This window comes from Ylistrum balloti, unplaced genomic scaffold, assembly GCF_031769215.1.
Source record: "Ylistrum balloti isolate Yb309-2 unplaced genomic scaffold, AGI_CSIRO_Ybal_v1 Utg370152, whole genome shotgun sequence".
Taxonomy (NCBI): Eukaryota; Metazoa; Mollusca; class Bivalvia; order Pectinida; family Pectinidae; genus Ylistrum; species Ylistrum balloti.
In genome coordinates, this window is record NW_026782152.1 from 452,373 (window position 1) to 468,225 (window position 15,853).

The 15,853-nt window shown below is 32.9% G+C and overlaps 1 protein-coding gene across 1 annotated transcript; it reads right to left on the bottom strand.

Moving 5' to 3' along the window:
* Nucleotides 1-1,059: 1,059 nt before the first annotated feature.
* LOC132550802 (WD repeat-containing protein 26-like) lies at nt 1,060-15,296 on the bottom strand. Its single transcript, XM_060214891.1, has 14 exons — nt 14,949-15,296; nt 14,116-14,215; nt 13,257-13,313; nt 12,842-12,978; nt 12,625-12,722; nt 11,775-11,931; nt 11,032-11,170; nt 10,594-10,734; nt 9,752-9,871; nt 8,678-8,823; nt 8,313-8,391; nt 7,830-7,959; nt 6,693-6,866; nt 1,060-6,261 (listed from the first exon to the last, which is right to left on the bottom strand). The coding sequence occupies exons 1-14, from the start codon at nt 15,134-15,136 to the stop codon at nt 6,224-6,226; spliced, it is 1,704 nt and encodes a 567-aa protein (XP_060070874.1). The 5' UTR covers nt 15,137-15,296; the 3' UTR covers nt 1,060-6,223.
* Nucleotides 15,297-15,853: the final 557 nt, after the last annotated feature.

Below are 15,853 nucleotides of genomic sequence, written 5' to 3' on the forward strand. Positions count from 1 at the left end.
TTCCATATCTTAGAAAATATTAAAAACAGTTACACCACATATACAAAAACACAAATTAACGGACCTTTTTATGATGGAAAGTTCTACCATTCTTAAATGCAATGTGAAATTCATATATATGAACTGCATATTTAGTGTTTAGTCGGTGTCTGTTTAAAAGTACTTGTAAGGTGTCTGATTTATGTATTCATGATTTTCCCCTATTACAGTTACATGGTATTTTTTTTACATAATTGAGAATATATAGATTTATAACTTTATTATATGCATACATATATTAAAAAGTTATGTGAATATATGCTATTTATATCATGTGTAAAATCTTGCTATGTGCTGAAGATTTTTCCTAACTTTGAAGATTCTTTTTACAGCTTTGGTGTTACAAGTGCTAATGAATGTTTTTGTCCAAGCATTCAGCTCTGTTGATGTGTATTCTTTGGTACCAACCATGTGTTTTTGTGTGATTACAGACTTGCTCCAACAAGAATGTCTTTTTGTGTCATACTTCAATTAGATGTGTACTGTTGAGCAGTTTCCTTCTCCATGGTATAACCATCTTGATTCATTCTATATTTTTGTAACATTTTTCTAGCAAATGCAGTGATGCTGTTATATTTTGAATTTGTGAATAGCATGTATGCAACATTGACAATGGAATTACAGCACTTTCTCTGCAGAGCTACCATTGTAATCCGTGAATAGTGATTATAATGTAAATCATTTGAATTTTTCCAGTCTTTGGAAAAGGTTTTTTTTTTTTTCATTCATGTCATATAATGCATGAAAGTGATGAATTTGTATCACCTTGCAGGTAATGTTGAAAGTAACCCCAATCCCATCATTTGTCAAACAAATGTGCCATTGTTTTGCTTGTGTTCTGCCTTGATCTCACCCACATCCTCTGTTACACACTTTATCGTTTACTAATAAAACTCCTATGAAACAATATACTTTTTTAATGGTTAGTTATCTTAGAAACATTCATAACAGAAATCTTGTAAGGAGCATCCCACTGTCTGATGGTGGTCAGAACAGACAAGTATGATATCAATACAAAAATCATAGCATATATTTCTTTATTGATAATATATGAAAACCATTTTGTTGTATTTCTTACATTGTGAATTGTCAATTTAAAAAAAAAAAAGACAAAAATGCAGTATTTTCTTGCAGATAAAGCTGGATGTAAACAATGTAATTTTGCCCCCCCGCTGACAATGGAATAAACTACTACGGATAGTAGATAGCAATCATTTAATTATGCATGCAGACACTTTCATGTATTTCTTCATTCCAAGTGATGGGCCAGTTCTCCGAGGAACACAGCCCAACACACACACTTGTACAACAATTATCACATGATCTTATTTTTCAATTTCTCAAATCAGTGAATATTGACATTCATAAATCGTGATTGTATTAAATTTAAATTAAATGAATATTCTGTTAATAATGAGTGATTTTGATTTAAAAACAAATTAATGATTCATGAATGAATGAAGACAGTTGAATGTACACATTCCCTTTCACTTACTTCAAATATGTCACTGTACAACTTTTTTTACTTATATACTTCGTAGTTAATGGATCAATTCATAGTCAAAAGAGAACATTTCAGGGATATTCTCATCTTTGATTAAAAATATATGGAATCTCAAACAGTGCACACTACCTTTTCTAGGATGCTTTCTTAGAAAACCAGTAGAGCAGGATTAAAACTGCTCCAGTAAATATTAACAGTATCAAAGTCATAAATATGCGATCCTCTTTGTCCAGCGTCATGCACCGTAAGCTTTTAATATTTTCGACTTCTTCTGGAAGACTCCTCAATGAAATTTTAAAAAGCCTTCCTAGTCTATAGGTACACCAAAATTGCAAATTATGTGTTCCCTGAACCCTGTGGGTCTGAGGGACAAGGCCAAAAAGGGTCAAATTGATTGAAACATCAAAAATCTTCTTCTCAAATCCTAGGTAGGGTAGAATCAAATACTCTTCATGGAAAGAAAGGCCTTCATATGCTTTACCAAAATTGTAAATTTCATAATATAGTTAAATTCAACTTTTGAATGTAATTTCCTTGAATTCAAACTTGGTTAGAAGCCTTTGCATGAAACAGCAGTTAATGTTATGCATAATTTACATTTGCATTATGTGTACAATGTAGTTAATGTTATCTTACAAAATCATTTCTTTGACATGTTACAAGAAGCATTGTGATTCAGGTGACCATTAAGGTCCTAGGACCTCTTGTTTTATCACTTTTCATCTACTTTTATTATAACAGTAACATATTGCAAGTTTGTACTAGTAATCAGTATTACCCCACTTTCTGCCAAACTTCAATATCTTAAAAAGAAGGAAGGACCATAACCCTGAATGCTGGGGTACTGGTGACCCCGTTTTTTTCATGCAACACTTCAGCATCCTAAAAAGATCTTGCATACAAAATCTGGCAATTGTAGGTCTTCCCAGACTAACTGAAGCATGTTTACAAACAGCCATAATTCTACACATAGTGCAATACCTATACCAGACACGATTAAAACTGCCATACCAAAGGTACATGTATTTGCATGCAAAAGTTGGCAGTTGTAAATGAACAAGTAATTAGATATGAATAGAACTATGAGTTGCACAACATGATGAAAGTGCTTACCTATCCTCCTTCCCTTCAGGAACTTACAAACGAGATTGGTCTTGGTAAACAACCTCACATTGCATACTATGATCTTGCCAGATGAAAAGGTACAAAATAGCATAGCGATGATGTGTTATGGAGTGTAATTTCAGACTTGAACAGTCCTAGATCTACAAACTTGACACTACAAGAAGGTAAGTTATACAGCCTACAGGATACAGAGGACATTACTAATTCTACCATCATGTTGCCTACAGTCACTTTACCGAGCTTCAAGACTTGCACAAGTAACAAAGAAATCTACACTAGGTAATAATGTATCAAAAGTATGTCACATGTTATTCTATAAGGCAACACCACAATGACTGACATTTCAATAAAATGTTATTTATCTGATCACATCATATGCGACAGAATCATCTACAATGTATTGCTTATCTCAAAAACTCTCTGATTCAAAATCCCACAAACTTGATAGATTCTATCTACACAAGTTTCATATTCAAATTCACTAAATCACATGCCACATGCAGGTAAAATCCATACAGAATTTATAACGATGCAAGTCACACAGAGTTATGGTTTTTTTTTCAACAATTAAAAAGAATGTTCAGGATCCAGAACAGAGCCAATTGAAATTTTTATCATGTATTGTCATATCTTATCTGAATATGCATAGAATGCAGTTCATTGATTTTAATACAGCAAGAAACAAGTGACTTCTGTTTGACACATGCCATCACTGATTAATTATTCACATTATTTATTAATCACAGGTAAATCAGACCATTCCCACACAAAACAAATAACTGGGCTCTCTCACCATAACAATTTGTTTAGTAAATCAAGCAAAGATGATAAAATGACAATTAAAAATCAAAGATAAAACAAACAGAATTCTAAATAAACAGGACATGATGCTACAAGTTGGACAACACTCAAGCCATAATAGTCTTCCTTTTCTCTGTCAGGTACAAGAGTTAAGAGTTGGAAATATCCAGATACACTGTATGTGTGAAATGGTGTATTGTTTCACCCGATTCCATAATTGATTCATCTGATTTCAGAAAAAAAACTTTTCCAGACTAAAGCAATATTTAAAATTCTACAATAATGTAATTAAACATAATACTACATCTACCTTATTATATTCAAATACAAACCAAATCTTACCAGGTGAAATTCCAGCAACTTATTTGTTTTATCATAAATTTTTTAAATAAATTCACTACATCTACTACCAAAAAAAATTAATAACACTAATGGCAATATGTTCAGTTTTTCAATCAAATGGAATTCTAAAGACAGTATTGAGAAAATGTATTGACAGCGCAAGTATACCATTATCAAAAATGGATTGAGTCAAGACCAACCTGTGACACTGTTTCTCTACATGCTACTTTTAAATATGAACAAACATCCAGTCGGAACTTACACACAAATTAACTTAGATATATATATATATATTACATACATTGTAAAAATATGAAAAAAACATGTAAATAAAAAAGGCAATATTAACTTATCTTTCTTTTTTTTCGTATTCTTTCATTTATCAAAGCCTGTGACTTCCAAGCTGCACCATACATTCTCGTCAAGTACTTTTGTACTATGAAACATCACTTTTCAGGACAACACTTCAACTGTAGTGATGAATTTTGCTGTATTTTCAAATATCATTACATCAATCAAACTTTGTAATACACATACCGAAAACAATCAGACAAAACCTTTAAACATTCAGAGTTGATAGTTACAGAAAACAGTTGAGAAAGATTATTCACTTGAGAGAGAGAGAGAGGCAGAGAAGAAGAAGAAGAAAAGGCATTAGCACTGTAAAGATAATTATATACCTGTAAATCTAGCAATTGCTATACAACAAAAAGAGGTTATTTAACTTGGTTACAAAGATTTGTTGTTGAACAATCAAATATTAATACTTTTAAGTGGCATGGTGAAGGTGCAAACAACATTCTGTCTATGTTCAAACACAATAATATCAAGACTTAAAAATATTTAGGACAACAAATGTAAGTCTCCTCAGTTTCACTGAAACAACACTCAAAACACCATAATTCTTGGAATATAAAATGAGAATAATTCTACACCACTTTACTGCTGTTTATGTATATGTATATATATATATATACATATTATTTGTAGGTTCACATCAACTGACCCACTTCTATGAAATCAATGGTCATGGTTTTATATTGTCCCTTAACATACAAAATGTACTTGGCAATTTGACTGGCAAACACACACAAATCACTTTTAAATACCACTCTTTAGATTTATCCATTCAGAACTTTGAAATTAAGTACTAATTCATATAAAGCCAAAACTTTTAATGTACACTTGATGATGTACCAAAAGAAATGATGTCAGTCATCCTGACAGGATGTAGGAATCAGGTATATAAAAAAACTCTGAATTTTCATCAATAACAATACTAGGAATATCATGGTGCTTTTTGAACAATGAACAATAAATCTCTGGACAGGTCAACATTATCACAGATGAACCAGGTAGATAAAACTCTGTTTGGAAGTTTTGAGGTTAAGTTGTCCCCTGTAAAATCTTAGAGTATATATTGACTAACCCTCGTCATTTCCATACCTGTTAATCATTCAAATTGCAAATCGCAACAGAGCTATTTTAAGCAAAATTACATTGATATAGCGCTGTGAAACAGGGCACTTACAACACAGCTGTATAGTGACAGATGGAATTGACACATAAACACTTGAAGACATCCATTAGCAGAAATTGATAGCCAAGGACAAGAACATGAAGTATCTTAAGACATGCATGTACTCGAAACAACATCATACCACTTTAGGTAGTGGGAGTTCAAAACATTGACTTAAAGTCTTTTTAATTTAGATTAAAAACTCAACTTTGAAAACTTTCAGTATGCAGCTAGGAGCATCTTTGTGCATTTCATTTACTTTAAAATCTACACAATTCATTTTCTTGTTTGATATTAAGACACAAAGTTTAGTTCTTACATCTTCACAGCTATATGGCGAAATGTTGCAATGAAAATAAGGACTGAATACCATACTGATGCCTAGTTTAGATGTAACTTAAAAATTACAGACATGCTATTGTGACACATTTGGCATCCATACATATTTTGATCATTGTTATAAAACATATTTGACTGAACACCACATAATGTCTCTTACAATAATCAATATTTGAAGTGTGTTGATACCTGTAGGAAAGTATTTGACAGGAGAAAGACAGTCTTGTGTTGTATCACATGGTAGGTTATACACTACCTTTGGTATGAAGGTTGTGTTATTGCCACCTCTTGTGGCACAATGAGTACGTGAAAACATGGACAAGGTTGGTATGGATGGATATATTGATACATTAAGGAATTCTGATTTCTTTTTGAAGATATATCCTTTACATGCATCCAGCAATTATCACTATCCTGTGATATGCTTTTTACTATCACTCATGAATGATATTGTTGATGGAAAGATGTCTGGTGGAGATGTGTTAATGATCAGAGCTGGCAGTCAGACCAGACTGTGAGAGATCTATAGTCAGTGTCAAACACTTGGCCTTTCGCTATACAGGTGTACTTCGTCCTGACTCTGCTCCATTACCTGCAGCAGAAATTCATACGAACAAATTAGGTCAAATATATTTGCTGTCTCACATCTGCCATTAATATAAATACATTTATATATTAGCAAATATATTAGATAAACTACTGTATGCACCAATTATATGAAGCATTGCTTTTTAAGAGTCATCCAGCCTACTTTCATTTCAAGAGCTTGATAAAAAGGCCTACTTTCATTTCAAGAGCTTGATAAAAAGGCCTACTTTCATTTCAAGAGCTTGATAAAAAGACCTACTTTTTTAGGAGTTTGATAAAAAGGATAAATTTTGAAAGCATATCTATAAATAATTTTATGTAGACTCTTCTATCTGCACCAATAGGTAGCAAACTGAAAATATTTTATTTTCTTTGTGTAAAACAAATCTATTAATTCATAACCTAATGATGATGCTCGATATTTCTGACACTTACCTATTTTGACTTTATCGATAGGTCCCCAAATTCGAACAGTGCCATCATCTGAAGCACTCGCTATGATCCCAGGCACTTTGGGGTTCCAATGAACACAATTAACAGTTCTTGTATGACCTTCTAACACTGCTATAGGTACTTCTCTTCGTAAATGCCATATATATACTTTATGATCTGTAAAAAGATGAAACGCAGCATTTTAAGGTACATAGGAATGTAACTTCAGAGAGTAACAAGACGAGTAGTGCCAGCAATTAATTGTCCCCGCCTCCAAACAAACTGGTAAGTAACTGAAGTAAGAGTCATGCCTCCTTTTACAGCTGAATGTGTTACACAGTTAATACTTCATCCGGCACAAATTCTACCCTTCCAGATTTTTCTAAACATGATTTGGCAATTTTAGGTTGCTATAGGTTAAAAGATGCAATACAATTTAAAGAATTGTGAAAAATGCACATATTGGACAGTACTGTTGAAAAGGATGCAACACTTTACCATCCACATAGGTTCTTACTTATGTAACTAAATGATCAACTTTTGCAAATGTAGGTACACTATACAAGATATATCACTAGAAAAGTGACCAATGGACAACACATGGACTGTAACTCTATCACTTCTAAAGTGTCAATCCTGTGAAAGAGGTGTATAAATGCATGATCTGAGATGAGACATTCTCATACACAAAACTTTTTAATGAACTTGAAAATTTATTTATCATTTATAAAAACAAGTCTTAAAGAAATGATACACAGTGAACCAAGGTTGATAACTCTAGAAAGACAGAGACTGGAGATCTAATGTTGGTATGCAACCCTCCACTACAAAAGGTCCCAAATACAAAACTTTATAGTATTTGGCTACAAAATAGATGAAATATGCCACTGATAAAATGATTTGTTTACTAATCTGACTATATCATTGAACACTGATAGTCTCTATTACAGTTCTAGATAAGGAACTAACATTCTTAGTATTTTACAATTAGTGACCTTCAAAACACTTTTCCAATAATATGTTTAACTAAACTTTGATATTTACATTTAAGTTGAAATGTTACTTCATTAATTTAGTTACCATGCAACAAAACATCAGTATTTTGTGCAACTTGTGTTCTTTGTGGTGCAAACTTATTACCTTCACTTCCACTGGCAATAAAGTCCTGGTTGAGACCTCCAAAGCATGAGTGTATTGTGTAAAATCCTTGTGTAACGCCTTGAAATTTTCTAACTAAGCACCTATCTTTTAAATCCCATAAATGTACTCCCTGAAATCGAAAAATTGTGTTTTAAACATAGAATCAATTAAACAGCATATATCATTCAAGTATAGATATTTTTTAGATGTCTTTTTGTTTCACATAATGTGGAATGTCAACAATAACTATGGGTCATATATACCCCCAGATACAGGAATATCATCCCAGAGTAATGTGTTTCTATTATATGGATGCAGATCATGGCAACTCAGAAAGAAGTGTTATCCTACCAGTAATTCAATTTGTTCCATTGATTTGAATAGAACTCAACTTTTATCCATTAGATATATTACAAACTAACTCAAAGAGAAGTGGTATCCTACCATGAACGACTACCTTATCCATGAGACAAAACAAATTACCTGAGTCGCAACATTCAATAATGCTAATCTCCCGGTTTCATTTAGTGTGAAAGACATGACGGGATGATCCTCCTGAATTCTAAAACATAATGAGACCAGGTTTAGTATAAATAGGGATCTTTTGTTATTCACATCATTCTCAACCATCACAATGTTCAAACTTCTAGAATAGATGTTTCAAATCATTTACACTAGATGCAATCTCGACTTCAGCTTTTATCATTGTGTAAGTCATTAATGTATCATTTTTAGTGTATTACATGATGCTATTTATTCAGACAGATCATAGGCCTTCTGTTGATAAACCACAGCCTTCTTTAACATTCTGAAAGTAAAAGACAAGGGAATGATAAATGTATACTGACATGTTGTAGTCTGTTAATTCATCAAAATTGTAGCCTCGTATTCTGTGGTGGGTGTCAGCTGCCAGGACACTCTTGCCATCATTTTGACAAGCCATACACTGGACCCTCACACCCTCCCAGGAGTCCAACATGTTCCCGTCAAGGTCCTATCACACACAATATCACCAACATATTTGGAAATTGATAAATAATGTTTGATAATTAAGTATAATTTTGATTGAGGTACTTTTGCCACAAAACTGGAGTCTCTATCTCTTCTTGGATTAAAAATGAACACCTATCATGTAAATTTTATCAAAGGCAAATGGAGAAGAACATAAAGTACTTCTTTTTTCATAGATTAAATTGTAAAATGTATACCTTCCTTCATCAAAAGATAAATCTGTCTACAAATTTCGGAGTCTATATAAAAAGGTGCGTGGTATTTCTTTGATATTTTCACTAGCCAAACTCTTTCAATAATTGTGGTGAGAAATCAAAATATAGGTCAGTCACCTACTTTTCAAAAGTTTCAATTAACCATCAGAGGATGTTCTTGCATTCCAAACAAAATATCAAATGGAAGGGGATACTTTGTTTCAAAGTTTGCAAAGAATGAGGTTAAAGAGTAAAACATTCTTAACAATCGCTAATTTTACAGACATTACATTCTATCATCATGAGATGGGACCTGCAGGTCTTATTTTATTCACCAAAATGAAAATGAGATGCAGGATATATTCCAAATGTTTACAAAGAAAAATGTCTAAGATTAAAGCGTTCATGAAAGTACAATGAACACTACCATCCCAACATGTAATTACACAACAAGATTTGTGAAATGATAAAAAGAAATGCATCCATACATAGTCCTTTCTAATAATGTGCAAGCATATAAAATTTAGTATTCAAATAAATTTTGAACCTCTTCGTTAAAAAGCATAAGAACATCTTATGACCAGAACAAATGTTTCCAATTGGAAAGATCCACATTTGTGGTCCACAGCACTCCACCACACAAGATCTGCCTACGTATGAAACTGATATCTACCCCCTGATGAATTTGTCCAAACACAGCAGATGAATTTGACTTACACATTGATAGAACTGTCCCCTGGTTCCTCCAGTAACAAACTTTTTGCCATCTGGTTGCCAGGCAGCTGTAGTTAAACTATCCTCTGGAGACTGGCTCATTTTTACTCTCAAGTCCCCAGTCTATAATAAAGGAAGAGAAAATTCAGTACTTCCACAGGACACGATAAACAAACCCTCTCAGTGAGTTTCATCAATCTTTTTAAGAACTGATGACATAAATAATGTCTTCAAAACATATTTCCAGTTTCTGAAACACTATATTATAAAAGCTGAATCAGTAGGAATACTCTTAGGTATGTTTTTCCATATATAAACTTACATCATCTTCTTTGCTGAAAAATCCTTATGAGAAACGAACTTTTTCAGGAATAGATCATTTATTAACTTTGTATCTTATCATTAAGTCACTTGAGTTATATGTTATAAACAGACTGTATAGCACTTTTGCTCATTGGTATCCATTATAATCATCAGTACATTAGTACAATAAAAAGACTATTTCAAAAATTATCATTATCATCATATATCTTCAATTGGAAATAACATTTAATTATTCTGGCTTATTCAATTTTAACCACATTTTCTTTTAAATATTCTCTTTGGTTTTTGTTTAAACATATTTTTATTGTCATCAAACAACCGTGATTAGGCTCAAGTTATAACAACTTAGTGACGCCTTCTCTTTGGTTTGGCAATGTCAGAAGAAAAGAAGCTAATCGCTTCACTCTGTCCTTTTTCTGATTAAGGTAACAGTGTTGTTATCGAAACATCACACTTCAATCTTCTACTGTTTGTGTTATAAGCACTTCTTTTCTATTATACACAGCTTAATACCACAGTACCTCTGCATTCCACAGCCAGAGATCAGAACAGTCATCTGGACCACATGCTATAATGTGTGTGCCATCAGGACTCCAGGCAATATATGACACTCCATAGGAATGACTATCTAGGCTCTTAACCCGTGTCAACTCATAGGTTGCCTAGAATAGGTTAAAAAATCTATATAAATCATAACTCATGTAATTATGTTTAACATGTTATAACAAAATCTATATTAATTTATTGTGTTCTTTGCCTAAGACAGGTCATCTTCAAATACATCTTCAATAAGTAAAATGTTAATGCATATAGAGAATTTTGTATGTGTTTCCATTCAAGTGAGATTTATGTAGGATGACGACATGTATCTCGTGTAATAAAAAATTTAACAGGGAGTGCACGATTATCAAATTAAAATATTTGAATACTTTAAAATAAAATACTGATGACAAAATTACCATGTCAAGTTCCCAGATGATTAGTGAGCCATCTTTAGATCCTGTAGCAAGCTTTGTACCATCAGGAGAAAAGCGGCAGAACCAAACTTCATCACAGTGTTCATTAAGAATCTGGATGGTGGTGGACGGGAACTGCTCTCTATAAATATTATCAATAAAATCCATTCAAATATCTTACAACAAAAAAAAAAACCATGCAATCTAAAATGGATCAGAACTAGAAAATACCTTCAAGATGTGAATGTCCCTACAAATGAATATCAGTGTATGACAAATTTTATAAAGAGTAAAAGTGACCTTACTTTTGACCTGAAAATAGTGTAACCCTATAAAATGAAATCAGTATAGGTATTGTTGTAGTAAATTACAAAAGAAAAAATGATGTCAGACAGGACACTAAATGATGGGTAAGGATTACATCACTTATGATAAATCTCTATAAAATGGTGAAAGCATAAACACATCTGTTTATATATCTGTCTTGTGTAAAACAAAAGGCATCTTGAATATGATAAGGTATGCAAAGAAATTTTCATTGCAGTTTAACTTTTGCCTGTTTTGCTCTTTGGCCAGAGTTTTGTTTAAGCTGAAATAAAGGATTGTTATGTATTTCAAGGGCAAATTTAACACTGGGACAAATGTTTGTCCTTGTATAGTGATAGGATGAATGCTTGGCCTTGTACAGTAATTATTTCAAATTTCTTTTTTCACAGCAATGCTTTTGTTTGGGTGTTTCTACATACCTGCTACAGACATGGTCTATGAGAAGGGAGACAGCATCAAGGTTGCTGTCAAATTTTGTGTTGTGATATGGACATTTGTCCTTCTGCATCTCAACAGCTTGATTAAGTAATGTTAGCAACCGACGAGGAGGAAGCATAACAGTTGGTGGCAAGAAAGCTGTAAAAACATCAAGGAGTAATTAAATGCTTAAATCTTCAGAAAATTTCAGAAAGGTACAATTTACAGTTTCATGACATTCTCTTCAAAACCTACAAATACAATTCAATGATTTCAGAGTATCAATCTACACTCTGTGGGATAACAGGATAACGTTGTAAATGAAGGATGCATATTTCTGATATCATGTTAGCGATAGAAACAATTTATCAGAAAATACATCCCAGAAATCGCCAATGGTTAATGTACTCATTACTGTGACAATAAAAGACAAAAGCTCAAGAACCAATTTCATAAATGGCAATGTTAAAAGATTTACCCATATTTTGCCATTGTTGGAGTTCAGATTAAAATCTGAAGATATTGACATTTTTCTTTACTGCTTTCCGATGGTAAGTTAAGTAATTCTGTTTATGTTTAGGGACCCTTGTAAAAACAGTTCTACAATAGTTTTCAGAGTGATTTCACAAATGACAAGAAACATAAACATTGACCGGCAAGAAAAATAAATTCTCTGACATCTAAGATTGTTATGGCAAAACAGTATAAAACTCTTGACAGTTATCTGATACATCATTTCCAATTAAATTCAAAGTTACTGTTTTGTGTCATCAGGAAAAACTAACTTGGCTTAAATACACATACTGACTGACCATTAGATAAGGTACACTTTTAACCTGCACTGATACATACACTGAAGCTTTTCCACAAGTTTGGTCCGCGACTCTGTACCTCTCCCTTGCCACTCCGCTGTTTCTCGTAAATCTTCAGGGTTACAACACATCATGTACCTAAAATAAAAAACATACAACTACAAATTAGTAAGATAATCAAATTATTTGTGAAATCTTCTATAGCCTAATCAATGTTCTTGGTTTTAAGAAGACAACAGATTATTTTGTTTACACACCCTGACAATACGTGGACCCTTTCTGTGTTGAATTTAAGTGGAGTAAGCTCATGCCGTAGACAATGTAAAGCATCCATCTCCCTTCCATCTTCCAACAGCTCCAGATACTTTTGTTCAAGTAAAAGGAACTTCATTTTCTATAAGTAGAAACATTGTTTGATAATCATACAATCATGTCAACGAGCTTCACTCAGTCTATATTACCATATGTACCATATTAGTTACATGTGATACAATTGTCATTGATTGAGCAAGAGATTCTCACATAACATGCTTATGTTATTGATAAGTCAGCAGAAACATGCATCTTATAAACAAACCTTAATTTGTTAGCAATTTCATAACCAGATAATATATGAAATAATTGAAGACATGTTTTCCCTATCTGGATTATCACCATCCTTCTAACACTTACAGAAATCCCTTGTGGACTATCAATCAGAGTTTTGAGTTCTTCCAGGTTTAGTTCTGCCTGTAACAAAGACATGGAAAATATATTAAACTCTTAAATTTTAAGCATACAACATGCCAACCACTTAAACATCTGTCATAATGTACTTGAACTGGTCACCTTGATGTTCTTTATTAAATTAGTTATAGTGATGTACTAGATGTCACAATGTACTGGTTACCATGATGTACTGGTTGTCATGATGTACTGGTTATCATGACATACAGGTTACTGTGATATACCAGTTCATGTTCCCATTGTCACAATGTACTGGTTATTGTGACAGACCACTTCATAATTCAGTTGTCACAATGTACTGGTAATCCTGATTTACTGGTTGTCATGATATACAGGTAATGTATCAGTTCATGGTCCAAATTGTAATAATATCCTGGTTGTTGTGATGGACCACTTCATGGTTCTGTTGTCATGATGTTGTGATGTACAAGTCATCTTAACGTACTTTATGTAGTTATAATATAAGGTGAGTAACAGTTGTCATTATGTGTATTATCGTTATATACCAGTTGTTATTAATACACTTGCTATCCTGGTGTTCCAGTTATAATATGCTGTACCAATTGTCAAGGTACTCTAAAATTAATGCACTGATTGTCATGATGTAATAAGTTATTGTGACAAACATCAATATGCCTATTGTCATGGTGTGTCAGTTATTAAAATGTGCACCTAATGCCAAGGTGTTTAAAAATCAATATTACTGGCACCATGATGATCAATGAATCAATCATTAATTTGAATAACGTATTATTGAACATATTATCCTGTTATATCCTTTTCTATATTAGACAGTACTGCATACCTTCGCCCATTCTCCATTCATTACATGTGAACGAAGTTTGGCAGCAGCCGGATGCTCCAACATACATCCCGATTCAGAAATAAGTTGTTCAGCAGTTTGACTGAAAAGGCAAACAGGATTTTTATATTTCAATCAAAAAATTGAAATGATAGAGTCTTCATTATCATTAGATCTATTTAAATATCCATACATTGATTACAAATCTAGAAGTTGAAAAAAACCAAATGTATCTGTAATATATGTAACGGCAAATGTGCCATTTTACTACATTATATCCTTTGGATGCAATCACTGAATTGATATGCTATTTTCATATTGAAATTAAGCAAATCTAATTATAAACTTAGATGTCATAATATATTGCCAATACCATAGCATGACTAATAATTTCAAACACTATCATTTTTCTTTAATTAAATTAACTTTTATGTAATCATGTATTTTTTATTCAGTCAAGGTATGTATATAAATATATTCAAAACCAAAAACATATCCAACAATAACGGTATCTTTGATGATCAACAGGTGATATTTTTCACTTAATCATCAAGTAAGATGTAATGCCTCTATCCACGCATGACATTCACTAATGTACACAAAGAAATCAGCTGATCCATCAACACTTTTTTTTTGTTTACATCCCTAATTCCTCATCAGAATTTTCGATTCGCCATGGAATAATTTAATTTCAAAACACTTCAACGCGGTTTTAAGCAGACTGGCATTCTGATTTTGTAGCAATATTCTGCATATCCTGTTTAGGCCGTTAGTAAACAAAGCAATTTAGACAGACGGCTTTTACGCAGCCGTCTAAATACTGAACAGCTCCTTACTTTAAACCAAGTCCTCTCAAATGCTGTACAATCAATCGGACGATATCTTGGTCAGTTTGTGACATTGATTTGGGAGGTACAGGTTTATCTAATTCCCCGTTTGTGAGAGAGGAACACGTTCCATTTTGCTGGGAAGTTGTTGCTATCTCAGTCGCTCCATTGTGCTGGGGGCAGCCATTAGCCTGCATGTTAGTGGCAGAAAATCGCTGCTTTTTCCGCGGTGGGGGCGAAACTCCACCGTCTTCTGAACCTGACGAGGATGCCAGTATGTCTCGAATGAGTTCTTATGTGAATATTGTTGATTAAACCCATGCAAAATGGCCCACGACTGATCAAAACATAGGTCCTCTCTCACTTCACTTCGACGGTGACCAAATTTGTTTTGCTTGATGACGTCACGGATTTGTGAATGATGGGAAATTTTTCTAATTTCGGCAACCCGGGAAATATAACTTGTTGCACAGTTGTCATAAATTTTAACAAGAATCAATATTTCATCACAGACTTACAAATTCTCACATTTTATAAACTTCATCCCGAAGTAAATCATTTTGCTATGGTTTTGGTATAAAGACAACACAGTCTGTGATATGGTCTCTTACATGTATGTAAAACTACGTGTACCAGGATGTACCATAAAGTCAAAATGCTTGTTAATATTTTGTTTCCGCCTGAATTATTAAATTTTCCTATTCAGTTTTCCTTACAAATTCTTGAATATTGCAGACACAGAGGCCATGTGGGATGTATATGCAACGTTATTGAATTACGGGCCTAAAATTTTATAATCCTTTTACTGAATAACATTTGATTTTCCTCGATCGCCTGTATGATGTAATTTCTGAATTCATCAGTATTCTGACTAACTATCAGAGATTCAATTTTCGTCTTGGTCGATCTACGAC